The sequence below is a fragment of the Cyberlindnera jadinii genome (genome assembly GCF_001661405.1).
Source record: "Cyberlindnera jadinii NRRL Y-1542 unplaced genomic scaffold CYBJAscaffold_4, whole genome shotgun sequence".
Lineage (NCBI taxonomy): Eukaryota > Fungi > Ascomycota > Saccharomycetes > Phaffomycetales > Wickerhamomycetaceae > Williopsis > Williopsis jadinii.
The window spans coordinates 283,413-306,705 of NW_017963655.1; the positions used below are offsets into that span (position 1 = coordinate 283,413).

Sequence of the window (23,293 nt, forward strand, 5' to 3'; positions counted from 1 at the left end):
GTCATTCTCTCATGGCTCCAGCATCGTGATGGTCAAAACACATGTGACTGCTACAGCTGGCAAGAGTGATGTACAAACCTTTAGACGTCAGGGAAACGTCAAGGAAACGTCACAGTGGCACTACCTGATACCACAGCACTGGAGAGGAAGACGCGTTGTACCAGTGATTGCACCAACAGAGCGCAAGAGCCGGTTTGGTTAAGTTGCTACAGTGTGTGGATGTCCAACCAACAGCAACGCAACTGCCTGTGTGAAAGAGGAAGCTCCACGGTTGCTTGCGAGGCTCCGTCTCAACAGAACTACTGCACAGAGCAGCTCACTCTGCCGGCAGTCATGTCACCTTGCCTTCGACACAACATCTGGACGGAGTAGCGTATACGGATAATCATGAGGCATCTACAGCACACAACGTTACGCTAACCCGGGCTGTTGGCCACAGGACGAAATGGCGGGGGAACAGAGCCCACCACCAACAACAACAAATACGTCGTGGTGGCCGCTTCCAAGATGTCTGCTTCCCAGCAGCAAAGAACTTGCAAGCACGCCGGGTATGTTGCGCATTGCCGCAATTCTACGTGGCTTCTCGCTCTCCTGCAGGAACTTATCGTGATAAATTACCGCTTTGGGCTATTGGATATTACCCACCTTGGCCTCCACAGCGCACTGGTCTGTGATTAACGACAGGACCATTACGGGTATAAATAGCAGAGTTCTCCCCTTGTGGCGTTTTCTCCCTTCTTCGCTACTTGTTGTGGGTACACTCGTTTGAAGTCATTGACAGTAACAAACATCGCACAACAATCAAAGCACAATCTATCAGAGCACCAAGCCTTATCCACAACATTACAAGAATGAAGTTCACTGCCATTATCGCCGCTCTCTCTGCTGTTGCCATTGCACAGTCCAACTCCTCCAACGACACCAGCTCCTCCACTAACGGTGTTGCTGTCCAAGGTGTCTCCTACGGTGCTGCTGCCGGTGCTGCTGTTGCAGCCATGGCCTTCCTGCTCTAGATGCGCAGGAGGTATGTTTTCTACAGTTCTACGCCTTTGACTGAACTCCGGGATATGGGCATTCCAGCCTGTTTACCGTCTAATATAACTACTTGTTTCAATAGTGAAGAGTGTAGGATTACTGTGGAGCTTGGGAAAGCGTGTACTGTTGCTATTGTAGTTGATGGTATGCGGCCAAGGTCCTGAGACTCCCGTGTAGTGCTCTGGTTGCACGTTGCAAATTGTGTATGGTGTGGCTTTCACGCCGCCTGATAAGGGGATAAGCTGCTAATCGGGACCATGAACAGGATTGAGCCAATACAAAGCTACGGGTATTCCGTTACCGATCGCTGCTTGATAGCAATCATGGTATCCACCATGGCACCATCAATTCAACTGCGATGGGCCCTCACCCTAAATCCTTGACGGACCCTGTGCGCTCAACGTGTTGGTTGCGCACTTCTGCGAACCCAGCCCAACGGATATACAGTGGACTCACAATTTGCGCGATAACGCAAGGGCAACTTCCAGGGCAACTTCCAGGGCAACTTCCAGGCCAAAAACACGGCCAGAAAAGGAAACACACACGGCAGAATGAAGAACTTTGGGCCACTCCTAATTGGACAACGTTGCTACACACAGAAGTTGTGCCACCATGGCCAGTTGGCATGCATTTCGGCCAATCAAGTAGGCCTAACTCTACTCTGTTGCTCACGCCCACGCTCCCCAACTTGGCAGTTACAACTTGCGTATGCTTACTACTCACCGAAAGGGTATAATTCGCGAACTGCCCCCCGGCCCCGTCCGCCCAACAGGCACTCGGCCCCCCTAAGCTGGTTGTGTGTCCCATATCAAATACAAACATACCAAATTACGTAATGCGTACATATCTCCGGGAAAAAAACGTTCACCAGATGTGTCAACTTTGACCTTTTTTCTCGAGCGCGGAACTTTTGGTGCGCAAAAGCCACAAAAACACCCCCAATTGACCGTTTTGAAGCAAGCCCAGGATTTGTAGAAAAACAAACAAGTAAACAAATCAAAACAAACCACGGCGGCTCGAAGCTGGAGGTTATAATTATGTCATTGAAGACGATTCTTATAACGTATCTCATTGGTGGGCTGACTCTGCCACCGCTGGCTATTGCGCTAGCGCTATATCTGGCGTGGCGGTTAGCGCCTGAGTACACAGAAGCCGGTGATGACGTTGATCTCTCTGACATTGACAGCAAAGTGGATCCTTCGTTGAGCTTGACGGCGATTGAAGACGAGGCAAGCACCGGCGTGAAGGCGTATAAGGCTGGTTGGATCACCGTTACAAGGGAGTACCACACGGTAGTGAACAATGCTTCAGACAAACAGATTGACTCCAAGGATAACTCGTCCAAAAGCGCCTACACGGCTCTGTACAAGTTGGTGAAGAAGTCGAAAAATGACAAGGATGAGGACCAACCACCCACTCAAAGCGCATCCTCAACAACTACAAACAGCTCAACGCCTGTGGCAAAGAAGTCTGTAATGAAGAAGAATAGGTTTTTTGGTGTGTTGAGACACGGGAACTTGTTTTTATACAAGAATGAAGACCAAAAAGATGTTCAACACGTTATCGTGCTTGCAAACAATATTGTCACGATATGGCCAAGAGGCTTGCCTGATGGTCAATTGTTTACTAAAAGATCGGCAATTTGTATTCTGAAACCAACTCTACGGCGTCAATCTGATTTACCACCAAAGTCATCCGCGGCGTCACTCAATGAAGCCGCAATGGAATCAAACAAGTCGTCAACCATTGATATCTTGGAGAATGGTTCCTTGCCCAATAAGAAAACCGGATTCTTCATCTATTGCGATACAAATTTCCAAAAGGAAGATTGGTACTTTGAGTTGATTAAAGCGACAAAGAAAGATTCACAGGCACCAGCTTTACCCTCAGAGCTTGATCAGTATAACCCTTCCATTTATGCCAATACGTTGCACTTCAAAACAGCAGATATGATGTCATTGATTCAAACTTTACATTCATCTGAGGGCCAACTGCATACAAGATGGTTGAATGCGATAATTGGAAGATTACATTTAGCGTTGAAAGATACGGATGTGTTTGAGAAGTATGTCGAAGCCAAATTACTCAAAAAACTTTCCAAGATCAACAGACCTGATTTCTTGGATGAGTTTCAAGTGAAGAAAATTGAGATTGGCGATTCTGCTCCATTCATCAGTTTTCCAAAATTGCAATCTCTAAACCCAGATGGTTCTTTAAGGGTATCTTGTAAATTTACATACACAGGTAAGATGTCTCTTAAAATTGCAACAAAGGCGAATATTCCAAATTTTTCCACTTTCCAAAAAAGAGATTTGAATATCCTCCTTGCTGTTACAATTAACCGAATCGATGGGCCTTTTGTTATTTGCATGAAACCACCCCCTTCCAGCAGACTTTGGTACACTTTTGAATCACAACCAGATATCGATTTGACTATTGAGCCGGTTGTTTCACAACGTCAATTAACATACGGTCTTGTCACAAACGCCATCGAAAAGAAGTTCAAAGATGCTATAAGAGAGTCATTAGTAGAGCCATTTTGGGATGACATTTCTATTTTCAACACTTCCGATGAGTTTTATAGAGGCGGTATATGGAACCAAGAGGGAAGACCAACTAAAACCACACCTGAGAATGACAATGACGGTGGTGATGATGAGGATGTTGAAAGCATGAGGGGTGACTCCGAACAAGAGGGCCTAACATCTGTAACTGAGGCCAACTTCAACTCGAATAATGCCCTATCTAAAGACTATTCCCCAAATGAAGATCATTCCTTGAGATCAAGATCCAGTCAAAACTTTAGCAAACGATCCACTCTCAATACAATCCATGATTTGAAGAGCCGGAAATCTGAGGCTTCTATTGGAACTTCACACGAACAATTCCTTGCAGATGGTTCCTATGTATCAAAGAGTGTTACAAGTCAAGAGAGCCTTGACTCTGAAGTACAGGAAAAGTCTAAAACCACCATGCAAGTACTTTCGGCAGAAACGTCTGCTGGTAAAAAGGTTATATCTAACGGTATGAAGAAGATTGGCAAATGGTACAGTGAAAAAAGCCGCGGTTCTTCTAGCAATGTGTCAAAGAATTCAAAGGATTATACCCCTCCAGAGATGATTTCCAGAAGACGAGCCCCATCTAGTGGTGATAATCAACCATCAAGAAAGACGAGTTTGACTGATATCAAATCAGCAGGGCAAACGGATGTACATCATAAAGTTGCACCACAGGCACATGCTTTCCCAGCGCAATACATGTATGGATTGGAAACACAAACACCAGATACAGATTCTGATCAGACGAGACGTTCTTTACCTTCAAGGATCCCCGAGATGTCCATGCCTCACTCAGTAGACACTAGCTCTCCTATGAGTCCTTCTAGACCTAGAAGAAAGCCAGTGTCTGCTGACACAGCCATTGAAATGTTAGCGACTGAAAAAGATGCTGGAAATTTTACTAGGGCAGCCACTGAGAAACTTGATAAAACAACATTGAGTAATGTTGCTGTAGCTGTGACTGGCGTTACAGCTCAAGACGAAACTACAAGTTTTAGCTCACTTGATGTGGCTTCATTACCAGAAGAAGCTCCTCCATATTCAGCACCTACTGTTAATGTACCGGCGCTCCCTCCTAGAGAACATGATTCTGGAAACACGCCTGTGCCACCTCCGTCTCTTCCACCGAGAGATGAGGTCATAACGTCCTCGCCAATTGCCCCTCAACTACCTCCACGAAATACTCCTCCTGTACCAGTGGAAGTAGAGCAAGAATCAACTCTCCTGAATGCCACTTCTACTATAGTCCCAATTGGCTCTGATTCAGAAAAGGAGACAGACAATTTGAAAGCCAACACTACAATCGATTCATAAAATGCATATACTTTTATTGCCTTTTTTCTGAAGTTTCTTGTAGCTATCACCAAAATGCCATCCACCCAATATACATTTGACAAAGATTCTCTACAGAGGTTGCCTGTTGAATCAAGAATCCTGTTTGTCCATCAACACTCATAGGTATTCCTTCCTTGTCCAAGATGCCTCTGATCTTCCTTCTGATGGTGGATAGAGCAGCTTGGGGCGTATTTCGATTCCGTCTTTTCTGTGACCAATCCATTATAGGATCGTGCAAGAATGACTCAAGGATATTCATCAACGGTGTCTCGTTTGCTCTGATCAAGCGCAAAGTAACTTCACAAGACTTTCTAAACGTCCCTTCAACCCCAGTAATACCGAATGCATCAACCATATTGTGAGTGAGTCTGAATGGAACACGTTCAGGAACCGATAGTTCAAGACCCTTTTCAAACAAACAGTCAAAATCAACATGAAGCACGCCGCCGTCTTTCTCGTTTAGAAGAATGTTCTCACCATGACGATCTCCGAGACCAAGCATGTAACCAACCATTGACATCACTGCAGTAGTTTGAGTATAGTTATTTCTAGCCTCATACCAAGACGATGGATCAGGGAAATTTTCAATGAACCAGGCATATAGTACTGGGGGGTATTTGGCAATGATCTCGGTCTGGAATTTCTCTGCTTTTTCTTCAATATCACAATCCATGTCAAGAACTTTCCTGATATGTGGAACATCCAGCGCAACGTTAATGTTTGCATAATGGACCTTGAGAATATCACGCATAGTTCTGCTATTCTCAACCCATTCAATTATACCATAATTCTCATTTAATGGGATAACAGCATAAGTCTTAATGTGTAGCTTTCTTTGTTCAGAGTCATAGTTTTTCTTCAATAGATGATCCACTCGTGAAGTGAATTCCATTAGTTTAGCATCCTTTCTCAGATCGTCGTTGGGCTTACACAGTATACCATAAATAAGACCATCCGATCCTCTCAGAAAAAGGTGTTTTGGCTGCTGCATAGATGACAAGACATCGACCCTATTTTCAAATTTGGCAATAGTTACCCTCGAAGAGCTTGGAAATGCGTTGTGATTTTTAATAGCTTGAACTGAGAGAGGAAGAGTGATATCAAAGTTGGTCTTAACAGGAACAACTAGTGGTGATGGTGTCACACTGTAGTCAAATTCAAAATCATCCCTTAAGGATAGCGTTCCTTTGCGTGGAGCTTTTCTCTTAGATACGGCCATAAGCTGATTAAAGAGTTTCTTTGACTTCTCCAGTATCTGTGTATTCTCTCCTGAGCGGGCCTTGTCATGCTTAGACGCACCAAACATATCTAGGATCACTTTCCCCTTCCTCTCTCTTTCCTTTTGGACAGACTTGTACTGAGCTAGTACTGACCAAAGTGCATGTGAAGGATATTCATTAACAACAAACTGTGAGATTATGATCAATAATTGAGCAGTTTTACTATGTGAATGAAGGATACGTGACAACACCTGCGACAATACTGTGTACCAATAGTATGCAGGAAATTTCTCAGAGTATTTGTGTATCTCTTCTAACATCCCGGTAATATTCTTTTTTCTGTCGTTCAAAGCTGTCACTTTCATTGAGTCAGATAGCTCTACTGGAACTTCACTAATGTTTTCAGCAAAATCCAGCCAAACAGTCACCACTTTAGGCAATGCCTCATACAAATACTTCGTACCACATAACAAAGACTTCAGATAAAAACTTATTGTTTTCCGTTCAAGCTCACCAGATATATCCTTAGGATCTATTGATTGTCCAGATTTGCTCTTCAGTTCAAGTAGCTTATTATAAAACTTCCCCAGTGTATAATATGGCTTCTCCCAAGCCGGATCAATTTTGATGGCACGAGTGTACTCCTCAATAATCTTACTTGAACTGCTGTTATTGGATAGATCGAGCCATTCAGTATATTTTAACTGCACTTTAGCTTGTCTCCTTGGATCTGATAGCGTCTTTAGTTTCAAATCTTCCATTAAAGCTAATGCTCGAGACTGATCTCCTTGTGCCCAAAGAATCTTAGCGTACTCTAAGTCAGTGGCGACGCTCTTTAATCCAATAGCTTGAATGACAGCAGGTGTTGCAAGGTCCAATCTATTGTTCTTTCGAGCTGACTTGGAAGAGTTAAGCCACAACTCACCAATGTCAGTTACTGTCAAATCGCTTACGCAGGAATCTGCTGCTCTTCTGATAGAAGAAATTGTCCAATTAGACCTGAAATCATTGCCTGTGTGTAGCCTCCGCATATTCAAAAGTGTCTTGACTTTAGAGAAGTTTGTATGTGAAGATTTGACTATGTTCTGAACATCAGTGACTGAATGAAGAAGAACAAACTGTGATCTGTTTTTTCTTAAGGATGCACGTCTGTCCAGTCCAAGATCAGATCCCAAGAGAAGGAAGGCATTATTGAAATCTTCCAACAAAGCACTACCCAAATTGCCAGGGTTCAACAGTACCTTCCCGAGGTGGTAATATACCAAGTTGCTGGAATCAGTAATTTCTCTGTGTAGCTCAATATAAGATATCCATTTCCTCAAGAATTCCTTATTTCCAGACAAGATAGACGCTTCTAAACCAATATCAAGCCAATCCTTTTTAATTACCTTGGATTCAACAGTTAGTAGGGAATCTAATTTGTTTAAGGCATCTTCATAAAGGTTGTGGTCAAAGAGTGACTTCAATAAACGAGTATCAGGATCAAGAACTAAAGGTTGAAGATCAACCTTACCCAATGTATTAAGACAATCTTGCGCCATTTTCCAGTTGTCACTGTACTCAAGTTCAGTTATTCTATCTTCCAAAGTCTTATCGGAGAATGTTTTCAGTACACCATCCAAGGCGTCATAGTCTCCAATGCTGGCATACATGTTCTGCAATTGACCAAAGAAGGACGACCCAAACTCATTGATAGTATCTGAACGGTAACATTGTTCCAAATAAAGAACGGCCCTTTCATAAGAGTTTGCCTGGTATGATCTTTTTGCCATTAATTGTTGTGGAATACTCTCTAAGAGTTTGGCAACTGTTGAGATCCAAGGGTCTGTCTTCTTCACACCTTTCCTCTTGAGAAATTGCTTCCTTGCGAAAACCCACTTTCTGAAATAATCCAAAAGATTGAAAACAGTTTCGTATGACATTCTCAAGTTATCAGCAGCCATGTGATGGACTGATTCAATATCCGTTTCCAGTACTGTCATAATTTCCAATCGGACATCAGTCATCAAAATCTCATCAGAAATCACAGCATGTAGGGCAGCGTATGGAAGTAAAAAGTTACAGAAAGATATGTTCTGCTCCTTCACCAAAGACGAGCACGTTGTGAAGATCTTTGAAACGACGGGTTGGGTTCCACGTTTCAGCAAGTCCAGTGTCAGATGTCGGAGCCACTTACTGTGGTCCCACGTCACATCAAAGATTGGATACTTCAGTGGAGTATACTTGCTCACGGAAGCAGTGTATTTGGAAGAAACGAGCGGTGTTAAAGTTGATTGGGAAACATCACTGAATTGAGACCAAAGTATGTACTCCGGACTAGTGACATCTGGGTTCCTCACATCAAACCTTGTAGAGTCGAGCCCACTTAGTTTAAGAAATTCTTGCATAGCGTACGCTAAAAAGACTTGTTTTGTTGGGTCTTCAGAAGCCCAAAATGATGGGACCAAGTAGTCATTCAAAAACGTCAGCAGGAACTTGATAGTTTCTCCATGATGTGTAAAATCAGATGCAAGAATGATTTGGTCCTTCTTCTTTTCAACCTCAAATTTTGCAGGGTCCAAGGCGCCAATTTGTCCTAAACATTGCGAGCATTTAATAGTAACATTGTCATCTGTCTTGAACTTGTTCAGAATATCCAATAAAGCACCCAGAAGATTTGATACCATTGGAGCAAAGGAAGGCTTCAAAAGATACGTATTGTAAAATTCCTGATTGTACTCGTTCAAGAAACGGCCAAGGTCAACAAGTGCTTGACATACAACAAACTTGTTGTCATGCTTGCATCTTCTAGTGATATCATTCAGCAGTGCATGAGGTTTGTCTGTCTTCCTTATTGCATTAAAAATTTTAGAATACATTTCCGCAAGATCATCATTATCAGCTAATGAGTAAAACGTGTAAAGATGTTTCTCTTTGAAAGAATTGGATTTCTCTAGGAAAACACCAATAAGTTTTCTGGCCTCCAGCTTACATCTATGATCAAATAACTGCCATTTCTGTATGACTGTAGCAATAGATTGGTCAAGCAAAGTCACCAAATGGGCCTCCTCCAAGTGCTGAACCAGAACTTTCCAACATTTCAATGCTGCTTCCTTCAATAGGGGACTATCGAGCTTTGATTGTAAAGAAGTGTAGATTTGAGGTAGAGCAGAAACAATGACTGGACCTGATATTTGAACCAGGAGTTCAATTGCACGAAATGACTTGAGCTTTTCATCATATGGTTGAAACCCTTTAGTATCACGAATAGCGTCAGTGAATAAATTGACAATACCAAGTGTATTCTTTTGGAAAAATCTTGAAACACGCTCTTCTGAAGACACTTCAGGCGTTGCCAGCTGTAGCACAAACCTAATTGACTTCATGATTAATTCATCACTCTTACCATCAGCACCATGAATCTTCAGAAGTTCCCAAATCGGCCCTAATGGAGATCCAATGATTGCACTCAGAGAAGTTTTAGATATCTCGGGACATGCATTCGATAAAATCCCAATGATCTTACCTTCAGATGGGTCTGAAAGAGATGTCAATAAAAATGCCAGAATTTGCGACTTATTCGTGAGCACTAGTTCTAATTTTGTTTTTCCTTCACGACTAGCAGCGATCTCAGCAATAATGTCTCTCTGATAGTAGGTCAACAGATATGGTATAGTATATGAATGATACCTCCAAAGAATTTGATTGAGAGGAACACCAAGCAAGTCAGAGATTCTTTGTGCAACAGCCGGTTTTGTAGCCATTTGGCGAGCAATGTTCACACTACAGCTGGGAAGCACAAGAGATAGAAGTTTCCATGGAGTCTTCTCCTTCATGGCTGAAATCATTTCAATTTCATGAAAGGCCATTGAAGACTTAAAAGAACTTTGTGAGTTCAAAAATCCAACCAGTTTCAACAGTATGGAATGAATTCCTAGACTCTCTGTAGATATTGCCAGCTGACCCCAGACCATTACTGTAGATTCAACCAGATATGGATACGATTCAAGGTCAAATGAATTCGCAATTTTCATGATGTGACCAGTGCAACTCTCATAAAGATTGTGCTTTGATTTGATGTAAAAAGGTATTGATTTCACGGCAAGTATTCTGGTATTCCTATGCGGTGAAGACAATAAACGTCTCCAAAATACAAATGATTGACATGTTGGTGTGATGTTTGGTGGTTGAAAATGTGCAAAAAACTTGTGCATCGATTCCAAAGCAGCCATTTCAAGAATACTGTCATTTTCTGGTATGGAACTAAGTAATCCAAGAAGCATAGTCCATGACTTCTCAACGTTACTCTTTGACAACATATTTGGTCTGTCATAGTCAATGACTTCAAACAGTTTCAGAGAACAACAAACAGAGCAGGCTCGTAGATCAGGTATATATGAATCAGTAGCTTTACACACAAAGTCGCCAAGAGATAGAATGCATCTGTATAAATCTGTTCTCGAAAGATCCTCTAGTTGTTTCAGTGAGTTGATCCATGACGAAAGTGAGGTGGCACCTGTTTGAAGTAATAATTGATCCACTGGAGAATTTGACTGATCTTGCTGTAACTTTGCTAATATCTCTAGACGAATTTGATCAAGGAGTTGGTCGTCGAGTGCATTGCTAACCGAGGGCAATTCAACTGAAGGATTCACAGCAAACTCTATCAGGTTGATAACTTGACAAAGAGTGTTATCACCCAGTGATGTAATACGGTTTTTCAACGCCGGTAAGTCAAAAGAGAACTTCAAAAATTCAACGTTATCCTCGTCCAAGCACCGCCCCAGTACTTTCATTAGGGAATAGGCAATGTTGGACCTTAAACGAGGTTGAGATGAAACTATTTGAGGTTGTAGAGAGTTCTCACAGAATGCTAGGAAATATTTGAGTCTCGAAACAGTAATATAGTCTTCATCCATGCAGTAGTTTAACAAGCTTATGACCATATGAGATTTGATGCTGTCCATCGAAGCTGACTGTAGAGGATTATCCTGTGCTGATAAGACAAACTCCATTTTTCGAGCTGCAGTTTCAAAGACTTGGTCAAAAGACGGATCAATCATCATTTTCTTCATCATCTCCGTATCTACCATCAAAGAAAACAGATTCGTACATATTGCGAGTAACCCACAGAGCTTCACACTGGATAACTGTTTGAACAGACTCGAAACAAAAGATTCCAGCGTCTCTGTGAAGAACTCACGAACTTGAGCTTTATAAGATGAAGATTGTAGCTTTGTGGTTGTGAGATAAACCACCGTTATCATAGCTGATTTCAAGCTTCTCAAGATCTTCTCGTTCCCAGTATCCAAGGAGTGCATCAGCGTGGTAAGTATCCACCTGTACGTTGGTGTACTTTGTGTTGTATGGTGTAATAGTTGAGGGTTCTTTTCACAGATCGTTTCGATAGCCTTTAAGCATTTGCAAACAAGCTCTTCCTGTGCTGATGCTATATGACAAAGTTAGAATGGGTCTTATAGAATTTCAATCGAAACAAAGAAACATACCTGCTGCTGGTTGATTGTCGGAGACTCCATGTGTCAGTATAAGATCAAGCATCTTGATCTGCGTCTCATCGGATTCATCATCGAATGAGACGCCACCAATAGCAGAATCCACTAACTTCTTGAGCGCTTCCACTGTTTGGTTCATGAGACAGCGTCACCTTGCCGACTTCTTAGCAGCCGCCCTGTTATTCAAAGCTTTAGGGTTGTCTGCCGTGATGGGCAAAGTCAACAACAGCAGAAGAACGCCTTCTGTTTTCGTTTTCGATTTCGATTTCGATTTCGATTTCGATTTCGTGATGCACGCGTCAATAAACAAAACACCTAATCACGGCAATGTATACGATGCACTGGCAGGTTAAATTGGCATAAAATTAAAGAGGTTGTGTAAACTATGCATTGAAGGATGGCGTATAAACTGTGATAACACGACAACAAACGAGTGGATGGGTGGTATGAAATATGTAGACGATATAGAATGTTAGACGGATTGTTCCTTTCGCACTGATTTTCCTATCTCAGCTGAGCATCATAATTAACTGGACGCCTAAGAGGTGAGGACTGTTAGTATGCCCCGAGGTTCCAGAGCCAATGGCAGGCAGATGGTACTTACTTGAACAACAAGATATGTGGTTCTGGCGCATGTGTTTCGTAATGTTCCCAGCCTAAGGATTGTGTAATTCCAAGACCACGCCATTCGTCTTCCAGAAGAATACGAAGTGTGCCTGTTTCGCTGTTGAAGTAGTCCGAAGGGATCACCTTAAGCATCGGCTTTGGTAGCATCACATGGCTAATTCATCCGTCTGGTTAGCTGTCTTGTCCATGAGCAAAGTTGCAAATAACACTTACCGGTACTCAAATTCATCATCAGAATATCTGTCCAGTGGGTTGTTAGTAAATGGATTACGGGACGAAACAAAGCGCTGCTGAGCTAACGATATACACACCTTGGGGAGTAATGGATATTATCCTGGAATTCCAGGACTCTCGCACGTTCAGCATCCGTTAGCTGACGACCTCTAAAGCTCATTGTCTCACAGGCACAGCGAAATCGACACCACAGTAAATGAGCGAGTCGGTTGTGTTCTTCAAAACCAATGGTAAACAAACAAAAATCCATTCAACTCTTTTTGCGTCGCGTCCTACGGGCTTGTCGAGATCTCGAGCTTCGTTTTGTGGTGCATACCGCTTTTTATAGAACCCGACCCCAAATATCTTTGATGGAGTTCCTGGTTCGACCCTGCACATTCCCTTTTTACCTCTGGGTTGCTGTTTTTATTTTGTTGGCATTTTTTTGTCCGCTTCGGTGCGTCTTCGTTTGTAGTGAGAGGCCCATGTACCCAAGAGCCGTTTCATGTTGCAAGTCAACTCGAATCTCAAAGCCTCAAATTTTGAGCTGAAGTTGTGATTTTTCGGTGGAAATTTGCTTTCATCCAGCTCGGTGCCTCCTTGTCGTTGAGGATCCTGTTGCTTACACTGGAAAGACTCTTCTGTCTCCCGTTGTGACTGTGTGTGGGTGTGTTAGTGCCTTGCTGTGTCTCAGGCTCCTGGTGAAGATCATCTTCTGCATAGCTGCCAAAAGAATTGGTTTCCCTTCAACACTCCAGATTTAACCAATTGCTGATTCTCACACATAAAGTCCATCAAGGATATGTCTTCGTCACACACTAGGGTTGGTGTTAAACCAGTCATCCCTTCAAAATCGTCAGCACGGGACAACGGCGAACTCATTCTGGGATATACACAGGCAGGATATAGCAATGTGCTGGTTTCAATAACAAACTTACAATACCGTGAAAAGTCCAAAAAAGCTTTCCAACTCTCAAAGAACTCTTCGAGTCTAAAAGTCCCTAGTCCATCAGCACAGGATGTTAACATATATTCAGGTCCCCATGTCGAAAGTACCATTGGTCTTATTGCCTCATGGATCGAATTGGAACACGAAAACGATTCGATAGCAGAATTCTCCAGGCAGGTGTTGATGCACGAATTGGAGTATGCAAAGTTCATTGGCTTGAAACATATCATAATCGCACCTCCAAAGGACTTGCTGCGGCTCTCCCAGTTTTCTAATATCATACAAGATATCCTACAATTCACATCTGAATCCTTGATCACTATCTCAGTATCACTACCTATATGCGAAGAACTCAAAGAGAATTCAATTGACCCCCTAGGAACATGGGATATGTGGAACTCGATTAGAACTTCTGTGGACTACAACGACCGGTTAAAATTGTCGCTTGCGCTTGCCAAAGGCTCTATACCATTAGAAGTTGTTTACAGGTGGTACTCAGAACCAGTATCGTGTTTGTTAATGTCATCTTCGGTCTTTCTGATAAATAACAAAGGTTATCCAGTTCTCTCCAAATCAAATCAACGAATTCTGGAAACATTCAAAAACAAATCACCACTATTGCTCTTACATGGATTAGAAAAAGCACCACAAACCGTTGAACATTCTGGGTACATGCAATATCTCAAATATATAACGGTGAAAAATCATCAAACATTGTCAAAAATCGATGAGTTTGGCATGTCTCATAACGATGTTTTGCTGCCTCCCTTGCAGCCACTTCATCAAAACTTGGACAATTTCACATATTCTGTTTTTGAGTGTGATACCGTAAAATATGATCTCTATGGGAAGGCTATCTTTTCAGCTTTGAATGACCTTTCCCAGCTTACTAAGATCAATATTGCCATCGCCGGTGCAGGAAAAGGTGGGCTGGTTGATTGTGTATTTAACATCATTACAAAACTCGAGATACAAAACAAATGTGTTGTAACAGCAATCGAGAAGAACTCATCGGCGGTGATAAGTTTGGAACAACGCAATATCATGAACTGGGGATCATCAATTCAAATAATACATACCGATATGAGATCTTGGACTCCCAAAGAAAGTTACAATATTATCATCTCTGAACTTTTAGGGAGTTTTGGATGCAATGAGTTGTCGCCGGAGTGTCTTAAACCATTGGAACAGTACCTAGATCGAGAACATGGAATATTTATACCACAAGAATATACCTCCCACTTAATACCAGTTTCAAGCCCCAAACTATACGCAAAGCTACAATCTCTTGGTAACCCAGACGCCTTCCATAAACAATACGTCTGCAAGTTGCACGAATATTCTCCTTGCTGTCATAAGGCGAATGATCTGTGGACCTTCTCTCATCCTCTAAAAACTGACCTCACAAAAAGAAGTATAACAACATTCAGGATACATGCTAAAACTACAATCCACGGGCTCGCAGGATACTTCAGTGCAAGGTTGTACAAGGATATCATCATCTCGACTAAGCCAGATGAGCATACGCAAGATCTAATTTCTTGGTTCCCATTCTATTTCCCCCTTGAAATACCTTTGTATGTAACTGATGATACAGAGTTGGAAGTATCCATGATCCGTGGTCATAGTGAAGGTAGAACTTGGTACTCATGGTCATTAGAATGTTTCATGTATCTTATTGTTCCAAGTGAAGACCGGGAAGAGTTACAGGTTCGTATCAGGACAAACGGCACTAAAATTCACAATCATAAAGGCAGAGCATATGCAATCGAAGAATCGATAATATCTTAATTAGTGGCAAGCCAAAGTTTACCTAATCATGAATTAGCCAGGATTACTTTGAACAAGACATTGTTGCCTTGGACATTGGAATCTGCAAGAGAATTTTTTAGTGACTTCCGCATTGTAGTAAATGTTTTGATTGATAGTAGTGAAGCTTTTGTTTGAAAGGGTATTAAATCTCACGTAACAAAGTTAATAGCAAAAAAAAGGAGTAAATCAGCTATAGCAGGGTTGCCAGTGTTCTAACAACTAGTTTTGCCATTGAAAGAACCTTAGTTTAACAGTGATCACCGGTTTAGATCACATTCATCGTACTACGGAACAGCTGGCTCGATGTTTACAACATATGCAAAGCTTCTCCTTAGTGGCACGATAATACTTCCTTTACATAACACGCTTATTGTCCCTACGTACACTGCATCAGATCTGTTTGTTGTACTGTTGGTTTGTCCTTTGAATTAGGAGAGCATGTGCACGTTGAGTCAATTAAACTCAGGAACCATCTACCCGTGCAGCAGTGCTCTTGTCTATCCTGAAAAATTTTCCTTATATAGTTTAACTTTGATGTAATTGACATTTGTCCAGGTTTCATTTTTGGAAAGGAGAAACTTTATCAGAAAAGTAACATGTTTTTTATAAATTAAAAGGAATAAAGCGGCCCTAACCATCTGAAAATTGAATAATCATGCAGGAGTTTTTCCGATATGCCTGTGCATAATGGTCACCCGGAAAAAAAGGTGGTCAGATTTTGTCGCCTTTCAGGAAGGCTGAACTGACATGCCTGCTTGCGGAAAAACATTTCTTATTGACGAAAGGCAAGGACACGGAAAATTTGAATGTACGACTCATGAACCAACATGTACATGGGGCGGTAACCTTTTTCGGTACTGGACAAATCCTGTTTGTTAACACAATTGCGTCAATTGTCCACTCTCCTATATTCTGAATCGAAGACTAATGGCATCATGTCCGCTGTCCTGAAGTCAAGGGCCTCAGGTGCAGATCGCTGAAGGGTTGGCAGATTAAATTACGACAAACCATTCCCTAGTAATAGCAAAGTTGATAATGATCTATTTTGTTACTGATCACACGGAGTTTCAATCCGTGAATTTGTTAGAAGCGCCACTCGAAGACTGAATTTCCTCGAGCGGTTGGCTTACAGATCTGTGACCAAAAAAGGCACAGTGTATCTCGAACGTCGAAAATCGATAATTTTGTTCTAAATTGTAGATGTTGTGGCGCTCTTGTTATTCAAATTTGCTCATTTTGGAAGCTGGTCACAGCAGTAGTTTCTTTTTCGCTAAGCTTTCAGACACTGACTATCCCTCCATTGGTTCCACCCAACATCTCATATTTCGCGCACCTCGCCTGAATCTCAGTGAGTGTATGTTCCTATCAAATATGGTCTCTTAATTAAACTTTAGACTCGCCGGAAAAATAAGGCTTGAGTTATTGACAGCAAATACTTGTGCACTGCATATATCACCAGATCTAGCTGCATCTGTGGCTAGTGAAGTTCTCTCTATGTTGAAGTGGTTTATTCCTGATGTAGTTAAACGTCATTTAGACTTCTTGATACGTGGCTTTCGTTTCACTTTAACTCGAGGCGAACAATCTGTGCTTGCAATAATAACAAGGAAAAAGGCTAATCAAGGATATACTCTTTTATGTTTACACTCTCTATTCTCTTTTACTCTAGAGGCAGTATGTAGTACCAGTCACGTAGACTGAAGTGACATTTATAGTTGGATGCATTGTTGGCTCGACTCCAGAGTTCACTCATTATGGTGATAAAAGTTCCCACTGTGTTTACACAATGGAGTATTGATATAGTTGAATAGTTTCATGTCCAATGTGCGATGGAAACTAATTGTCTAGTACTTGGCTTAATCCCACCTTAGTCGAAGCTTAAGGCGTTGCAACACCCAATTGGCACTATCCGTATTTTTCGGTCCTTCCGCACTTGTATTGCATGAGGTTGGGGATTAACTGGAATAGTACAAGATAGAGTTGAAGTTATGAAACGTGTTAAGGCAGAAACCGTGGCGCTGGCTATAACAAGCCGCTGTTTGTTGCTTCTAGAATGTCCCATTATATCCATTATATACAACACAACGCATAATCCAGGTAACTCTACTAGTCCAGTTAATTGTTGTTTATCCCCATAAGTTAACATTCGTTTGAGAAAGTCTAAAACTTAGTTCTCTGCTGTTAAGGGTACATCTGTTCAAACCTTCATAGGTCATTTAGCCAGCCTGGCCATGGTTGGAATATATCTTGACGCAAAATGTTGACTGAGCTTTCTCCCTGTCCGATGTGTAGAATTGTCCTGTTACAGCCTCGACCATGTACCTAAGGAGGTCTTTTAAATTAATTAATCACGGTTAACAGAATGGCATGTGAGTATTAATATACATCTGCTCATGATTGAACGCTTTTGATCAGCATAAGTCCTCTGTTTTGATCTGGATACGAGACGTGATCATCAAGACGAATACTGAAAATAGCCGAGACTCAAGGAGCTATGTTTATCCGAAGTGATATCCCACTAGTGGGAATTATCTGAGAGGAGTATGCAGCATAGAAGAGGGGTAAACACCTGTGCAACGGAGAGTGCTAGGAGGCGCAAATCAATTTATAGTCACTAAGAAATGTATAGTTGCCCCTCATCCAAAGAGATTTGATATGTACCCTTCATTACGAACGATGAACCCCCTGTCTGTCGAAGCGCACACAGAGCCTACCAATATACTTAAGAGGCAAAATAGACATGTACAAACCATTTTTTGCGGTAAACTGTACGAGATAGCTACATATTTACGCATCCGGAAACCGTGAAATGTTATGCCCAGCTAACCGGTAGGCTAAGAATCCAGTGCCACGGAAAAATTTTGCAATCGAAAAAGAAATGACTGATTTCTCGAGCTAGATGAAGCTTTGTTGCAGATCATTGATTAGATTCAAATCTGTTGATTCAAGTCTGTCGATGATCTGATATAGCCAATAGTTCACTCAAGTATTGAAGAAATAATCCAAACAAAAGCTTTGGGAAGTGAGAGTCCGGCGTTTGAATTAATCTTGTGGACTATCCGATTGCCCTTCTACATTCTGCGTAGTACATTCGCGATTACGCGATCGGCTCTAACTTTTGTATAGGTGTTCATTACAAACCTCGAATCTCCTCAATTGGAAGCTTGTGAATCATAACCAAGCTAATTAACTCATCGACTGGAAACCCCTCATATACCTATTCATCAAAATGGTATATATACTTACCAACCCTATAATGTCAGTTGCATTTGAGTAATTGTTCTCGAATACACTCCAAAGGCACTGTAATCGTGTAAGCGAAACCAGCGTTAAAAATAATATCTTGTTCCAGAATTCATATTCCAAGACTTGGATGCACTGTCAAAACTTTTAGTGACGAGGTAGCTCCTACTTACTGTGACATCTCCCTTTGGAATTGCTGAGCTCATTAAAGGTCCCTGGTGAACTAATTGAGCTTTCCGACGATCTGAGGACTGGAATCTAACACCAGTCTGGATGCGGACTGTCGATAAAGCTGACCTAGCAATTGTTACAAAACATTCCACATCTCAACAATTGAGGTTTTTAATAGTGAATGGTTTGTGAATGCTATAGAACACTCTGTTTACACTTATTAAACTCGTAGAGTATTGCCAATAAACTGGGTCATGAATTTTAGAGATGACCTTTTGTCTCTACCGTTCAACAGAGACCCGTAAAGTGAGCGGGGCGAGACAGAAAAAAAAACATGTTGAGAGAACTTCCATGAGATATGGATATGACTCAATCTAGCAGCGCAGTAATGCATTTTGTGCTGATCATCTGGCCATTTCAAATGGATTGTATAGAGAGTCCACGATTGGTTTAACCCTTGACGCTAACAAAGTCACGATCTTTATTTTATTCAAACTTTGTATGTCGCAGCATTGCAAACTTAGAACAAGCAACCATCCGTGGAAACTTGGGTTGAAAAGGCCAACAAATACGGGAACAACGCAGGGCGATCCGAAAATGTCCCAATTTTAAGGAAAATGTCCTGTCTTCAAAGGTGTGGCCTCATCGGACAAAATCCATGTTGGAAAAGGGCTGATATACGCAACATTATGTCTGGACATGCAATGTGTCGTCTGTTTAAAATTTCACGGCAAAATTTGGAACGACAACAAAGACGTGCTGCAAGTCGAAATTTGTGACGAGGGTGTTTGAGATGATCTGGGAAATGGTATTTAAAAGGGAGCAACCACCCCTTACTAGTAGGAAAAGAAAGGCCTGTTATTCTGTATAATTATCAATCCACTACAAGGATCTGAAAGTGTTCTCAAGCATCTCAACACTCAACTCACACTCTGTTTATAATAATGGCTGCAAGTTTTGAAGACATCACCAACTTTGACTGGAACAACCTCTCTGAGCAGCGTCTCAAACAAGAAACCGAATCTGAATGGTTTGATAAGTTGATCAACACAGAAACCGCAGCTTCTTCTGTGTCAACCACCACAGCCACTTCACCATTGGAGTTCTCCTCTTTGTTTGACATTGAAGAGGATGTTAGTGGGAAGAGCATGTTTTCGTCAACAGCAACATCATTGGACAACACACCAGTGATCAAGGCGGAGGACATGGTGCTCCCAGTCCCACAGCTAGACATGCTTGAGGATAATGCTAGCTTTACAAGAAACAACTCCATATCCTCGATGTGTTCACTTGGTTCCGAAGAAGAACAATCAACGAATTCAACTACGGTGGCAAGTGCCACGGAAACAACAGCTACAAAGGCATCCAAGCCAAAGAAGAAAAGAGCCCCAAGAAAGAGACTCACAGCTCATCAGAAGCAGGCACATAACAAAATTGAAAAGCGTTACAGAATCAACATCAATGCTAAGATTGCCGGGTTGCAACAGATTATTCCATGTCTCCGTACTGAAAAGACAGCCTTCGAGATTGGCGACGGCCAGAAGCCAGACGAAACCGTTGATGTACCGCGTTTGAATAAGAGTATGATTTTGGAAAAGGCTACTGGTTATATCCTTCAGTTACAGGAGAACGAAAAGAAGATGCAAGAAGAATTGATCCAATTGAGAAGTGAGATCTTGAAGCTTGGAGGCACAGTCCCAAGTATGTGAAGGGTACGTGGTTATTGGTGTGTGTATGTGTGTTTTTTTCGTTGACGAAGTGCTCACCTTTTTCTTCCATCTTTGGTATTATGGTTTGTTGTTTCAATTCAATTTTGGGTGTGAATAGCCCCTTTGTTATGTGTTCACGGTTTAATGTATAGAGTTTTTTAAGTCTTAGAGTTTACCTCCAATTGTAATTGACTGTAAAGACCAATAGTACTACACTATGTGCTAGGTTTCAATGCTCGTTGTGAATGAGTTGGATATGCCTTTTGGGGGACAGCTGTCTGTCTGTCTGTTGACTTGAAGCACATGGTCGCTGTATTTGATCTAATTGATTCGCCGCCTACACAAGCCTTGAAAGTACCAAATTTCACACTGCTCTATGAATAAAGTTTGAACTCCTTGCGCCTTATTACATCAAGGTAGTTTTGTTGAATGCTAATAAGAATTCCACGTGCGGTAGTTGAAGTAGATAAACATACAGCCAGACAAAATTAGTGTCAAAAAATTCTAGATCTTGACACGGCTACCATATGTAGAAGGTTCGATTTCCTAAAAATAATCAATTCGGCAATCTTTTGAGGTACTGGGGATGGATGAGTAGTGTACAGTGTAGCAATTTGATTCATTGCTTGAATTGCAGTTAACTTTAATCCTCCCAACCATGGTGGATCGGTACACCCGCAAAGCAAGGTGTAAGTTGCCTATATCCCGAACATGAAGCAAAAATTGGCTTTGCTATATGCGAATTAGAGGGGTTTCCTAACTTTGGAGCAAGGTTAACACCAATACATGTTCATGTATAATCTGGGCATTAACTTCTGTATAAAATTACACACCTTTTTGGTTTTAGTTACCTGACTCCTTATCAAACCTCATGATTTCATTGCTTGGCTTCAGATCTTTCTGAATATCTCTCACAGCTTTCGCAATCACATGTGTAAATCTTTGCTGTGGTTAATGCAGTTGAAGTGCAGAAAAATAAGACAACCACTAAATAAGGTTGGCACAAAAATTACCGCTGTTGCAGTACCTTTTGTTGTATCAATCAAGTGTCGATCGCTCTGGAGGGGCCCTCCACCCTCCAAAGAAAAACCCACCAAAGTTCTGGCCAACTAGCTTAATTAAATGCACCAGTCGTAGATCCAATCCATGAGGAATACACATCAAGGGAGCAAATTTGGAATCCTATAGAACTCTAACACATGGTTTCAAATTGTCCCAAGAAAGAAGGGGGGAAAAAAAGAAAAGAGAGCTGAGGCTGCAGAACCGTGGGTATCAAATATATGTAGCTGCAAAAAAAATTAAGTCAATGGGTTGGGTGAGAGTTGAACAGGCCGTATCCGCGATGTTCTATTGTTTTCCAAAAGTTCCTTGAATACTGAATGAAATTACAAAGGCCTTCAAAGTTGAGATTTGACTTTTGAATTAGGACCGAACACATGTATAAAGTTGCTTTTAAATTATGATCGTCAAATTACGAAACCCAAACTTACAACATTTGACATAGCACATGCCTTATTGTTCAAGCAAATCGGCCTTAAGACGATGTACAAATTGCAATCATTTGGCACTTGATGTTCAACAGTGTATGATTCAAGCAGTTGATAAAATAACTGAATAATATATCCTTCTATTTGTTCTGGGTTCAGTTGAGGAGATAATCCAGTCTCGTTATTCACTAAATATCCATTGGCGAAGCAATCATTTAGATTCCATCAGCGATAAACAAAACACACTGTGTATCTTGTTTGTGTCCTCCTCCCCCCCCCTTAATAAAAATTGCGAGGAGTTCTGGAGTTAGGAACAACCTCCACCAAGGATCAATTTCACAACTCTATGTGGGAAAGAACCTTAAAATACAGAGCTTATTGTGATTTTAAGGGAGGAAGAACATCTAGGGCGTGTGGATTATGTAACTTATCAGGTGCAAGCATGTAAGGTTAATCATAACCTGATAACTACTTGATCTACATTTACTGTACTGTTGCTTCTGTTCTTTTCAATTGTCCAGTGGAAGCTTTGGGGACTTTTGTTATCGGGATGTCTTCTAGGATTCGATTTGGTCCGTTTTGGTTGTACCGAATAGATTATCCAAATATAACCTGGAGATACCCCCCCCCGAATACCATGATACATAACAATAAGGTATGATCTGCAAAATGTATGGGCTTATCTCGATGTATAGCTCATGCACTCCATAGTCGGCCAACACATGCTTCCAACTGTGAAGGTACTGTTTTATAATTTATTTCCGAAACCGATAGCGATCTTGTTCAATGACTATCTCAAAATCTACACCAAAGCTCAATCGCTCTAATTGTATGGTCCATGCTATTTTTGACGATGTATTCCTTGCTGTTATTACCGTAGCCATACTCAGGTTTGTCAACGATGTAGTGAAGTGGACGGATCCTTGGATACTACCTACTCCCAGTCACTCAGCGTCTGTTATTCATGAATATCAGATTTCACGATGGATTCACTCAACATGCCTTATTAAGACCCGTTCCTTGGATCCGTATTAGATAGTCTATTTGAAGTTTATGCTAACAGTTCAACTGCAACAAACAGATATTATGTTTCTCCAAAAAGCGGGTGTCCTTTTCACAGTTGGTCCAGTTTGTTTGAACACTCTATTGCAGGGGTTGTTGTTCATAGTTCAACTACAAACCAATTTTGACACTTATTGAATTGGCAAATAATATCAGTATATGATAGTGACAAAGAGAGCATAGTGATGGGCACCTTTGCTGTAGTTGCATTATATATTTATTCTTGGCCTAATCTTATACCCTTGAATTGAACAAATAGATCACATACTTGCATTCAATTATACATGTCCGATGTCTAGTACTGAGAGAGATTCAATGTGGTTTTATTATGGCGTTTACTGTGGTGGCGTACAATGGCAATATTGCTAGTGTGGAATTGG

General features: G+C 41.4%; 6 protein-coding genes across 6 annotated transcripts; 4 read left to right on the forward strand and 2 right to left on the reverse strand.

Moving 5' to 3' along the window:
* Nucleotides 1-507: 507 nt before the first annotated feature.
* Nucleotides 508-1,013, forward strand: CYBJADRAFT_172223 (uncharacterized protein; the record flags this gene model as incomplete). Its single annotated transcript, XM_020216306.1, has 2 exons — nt 508-548; nt 851-1,013. The coding sequence occupies 2 exons, from the start codon at nt 508-510 to the stop codon at nt 1,011-1,013; spliced, it is 204 nt and encodes a 67-aa protein (XP_020071274.1).
* Nucleotides 1,014-1,118: 105 nt separating this feature from the next.
* CYBJADRAFT_166936 (uncharacterized protein) lies at nt 1,119-1,624 on the reverse strand (the record flags this gene model as incomplete). The annotated part of the gene is made up of 2 exons (XM_020214694.1): nt 1,119-1,486; nt 1,518-1,624. Coding segments are annotated over 2 exons (192 nt in total), but the record flags the coding sequence as incomplete, so codon positions are not given.
* Nucleotides 1,625-2,072: 448 nt separating this feature from the next.
* On the forward strand, nt 2,073-4,238 carry NVJ2 (Nvj2p; the record flags this gene model as incomplete). Its single annotated transcript, XM_020212226.1, has 2 exons — nt 2,073-3,933; nt 4,027-4,238. Coding segments are annotated over 2 exons (2,073 nt in total), but the record flags the coding sequence as incomplete, so codon positions are not given.
* A 715-nt stretch (nt 4,239-4,953) lies between these two features.
* On the reverse strand, nt 4,954-12,661 carry MEC1 (protein kinase MEC1; the record flags this gene model as incomplete). The annotated part of the gene is made up of 6 exons (XM_020213632.1): nt 4,954-11,576; nt 11,635-11,766; nt 11,976-12,049; nt 12,245-12,421; nt 12,481-12,507; nt 12,579-12,661. The coding sequence occupies 6 exons, from the start codon at nt 12,659-12,661 to the stop codon at nt 4,954-4,956; spliced, it is 7,116 nt and encodes a 2,371-aa protein (XP_020071277.1).
* A 314-nt stretch (nt 12,662-12,975) lies between these two features.
* Nucleotides 12,976-15,310, forward strand: HSL7 (protein arginine N-methyltransferase). The gene has a single exon (XM_020214695.1). It carries the CDS (start codon nt 13,283-13,285, stop codon nt 15,218-15,220), a length of 1,938 nt encoding a protein of 645 aa, XP_020071278.1. The 5' UTR covers nt 12,976-13,282; the 3' UTR covers nt 15,221-15,310.
* Nucleotides 15,311-19,545: 4,235 nt separating this feature from the next.
* On the forward strand, nt 19,546-20,504 carry CYBJADRAFT_166942 (basic helix-loop-helix domain-containing protein). The gene has a single exon (XM_020214696.1). It carries the CDS (start codon nt 19,600-19,602, stop codon nt 20,362-20,364), a length of 765 nt encoding a protein of 254 aa, XP_020071279.1. The 5' UTR covers nt 19,546-19,599; the 3' UTR covers nt 20,365-20,504.
* Nucleotides 20,505-23,293: the final 2,789 nt, after the last annotated feature.

What these genes read in the sequence shown, in the direction of transcription:
- CYBJADRAFT_166942 (XM_020214696.1), top strand. Translation starts at nt 19,600, where the DNA reads ATGGCTGCAAGTTTTGAAGACATCACCAACTTTGACTGGAACAACCTC.
- HSL7 (XM_020214695.1), top strand. Translation starts at nt 13,283, where the DNA reads ATGTCTTCGTCACACACTAGGGTTGGTGTTAAACCAGTCATCCCTTCA.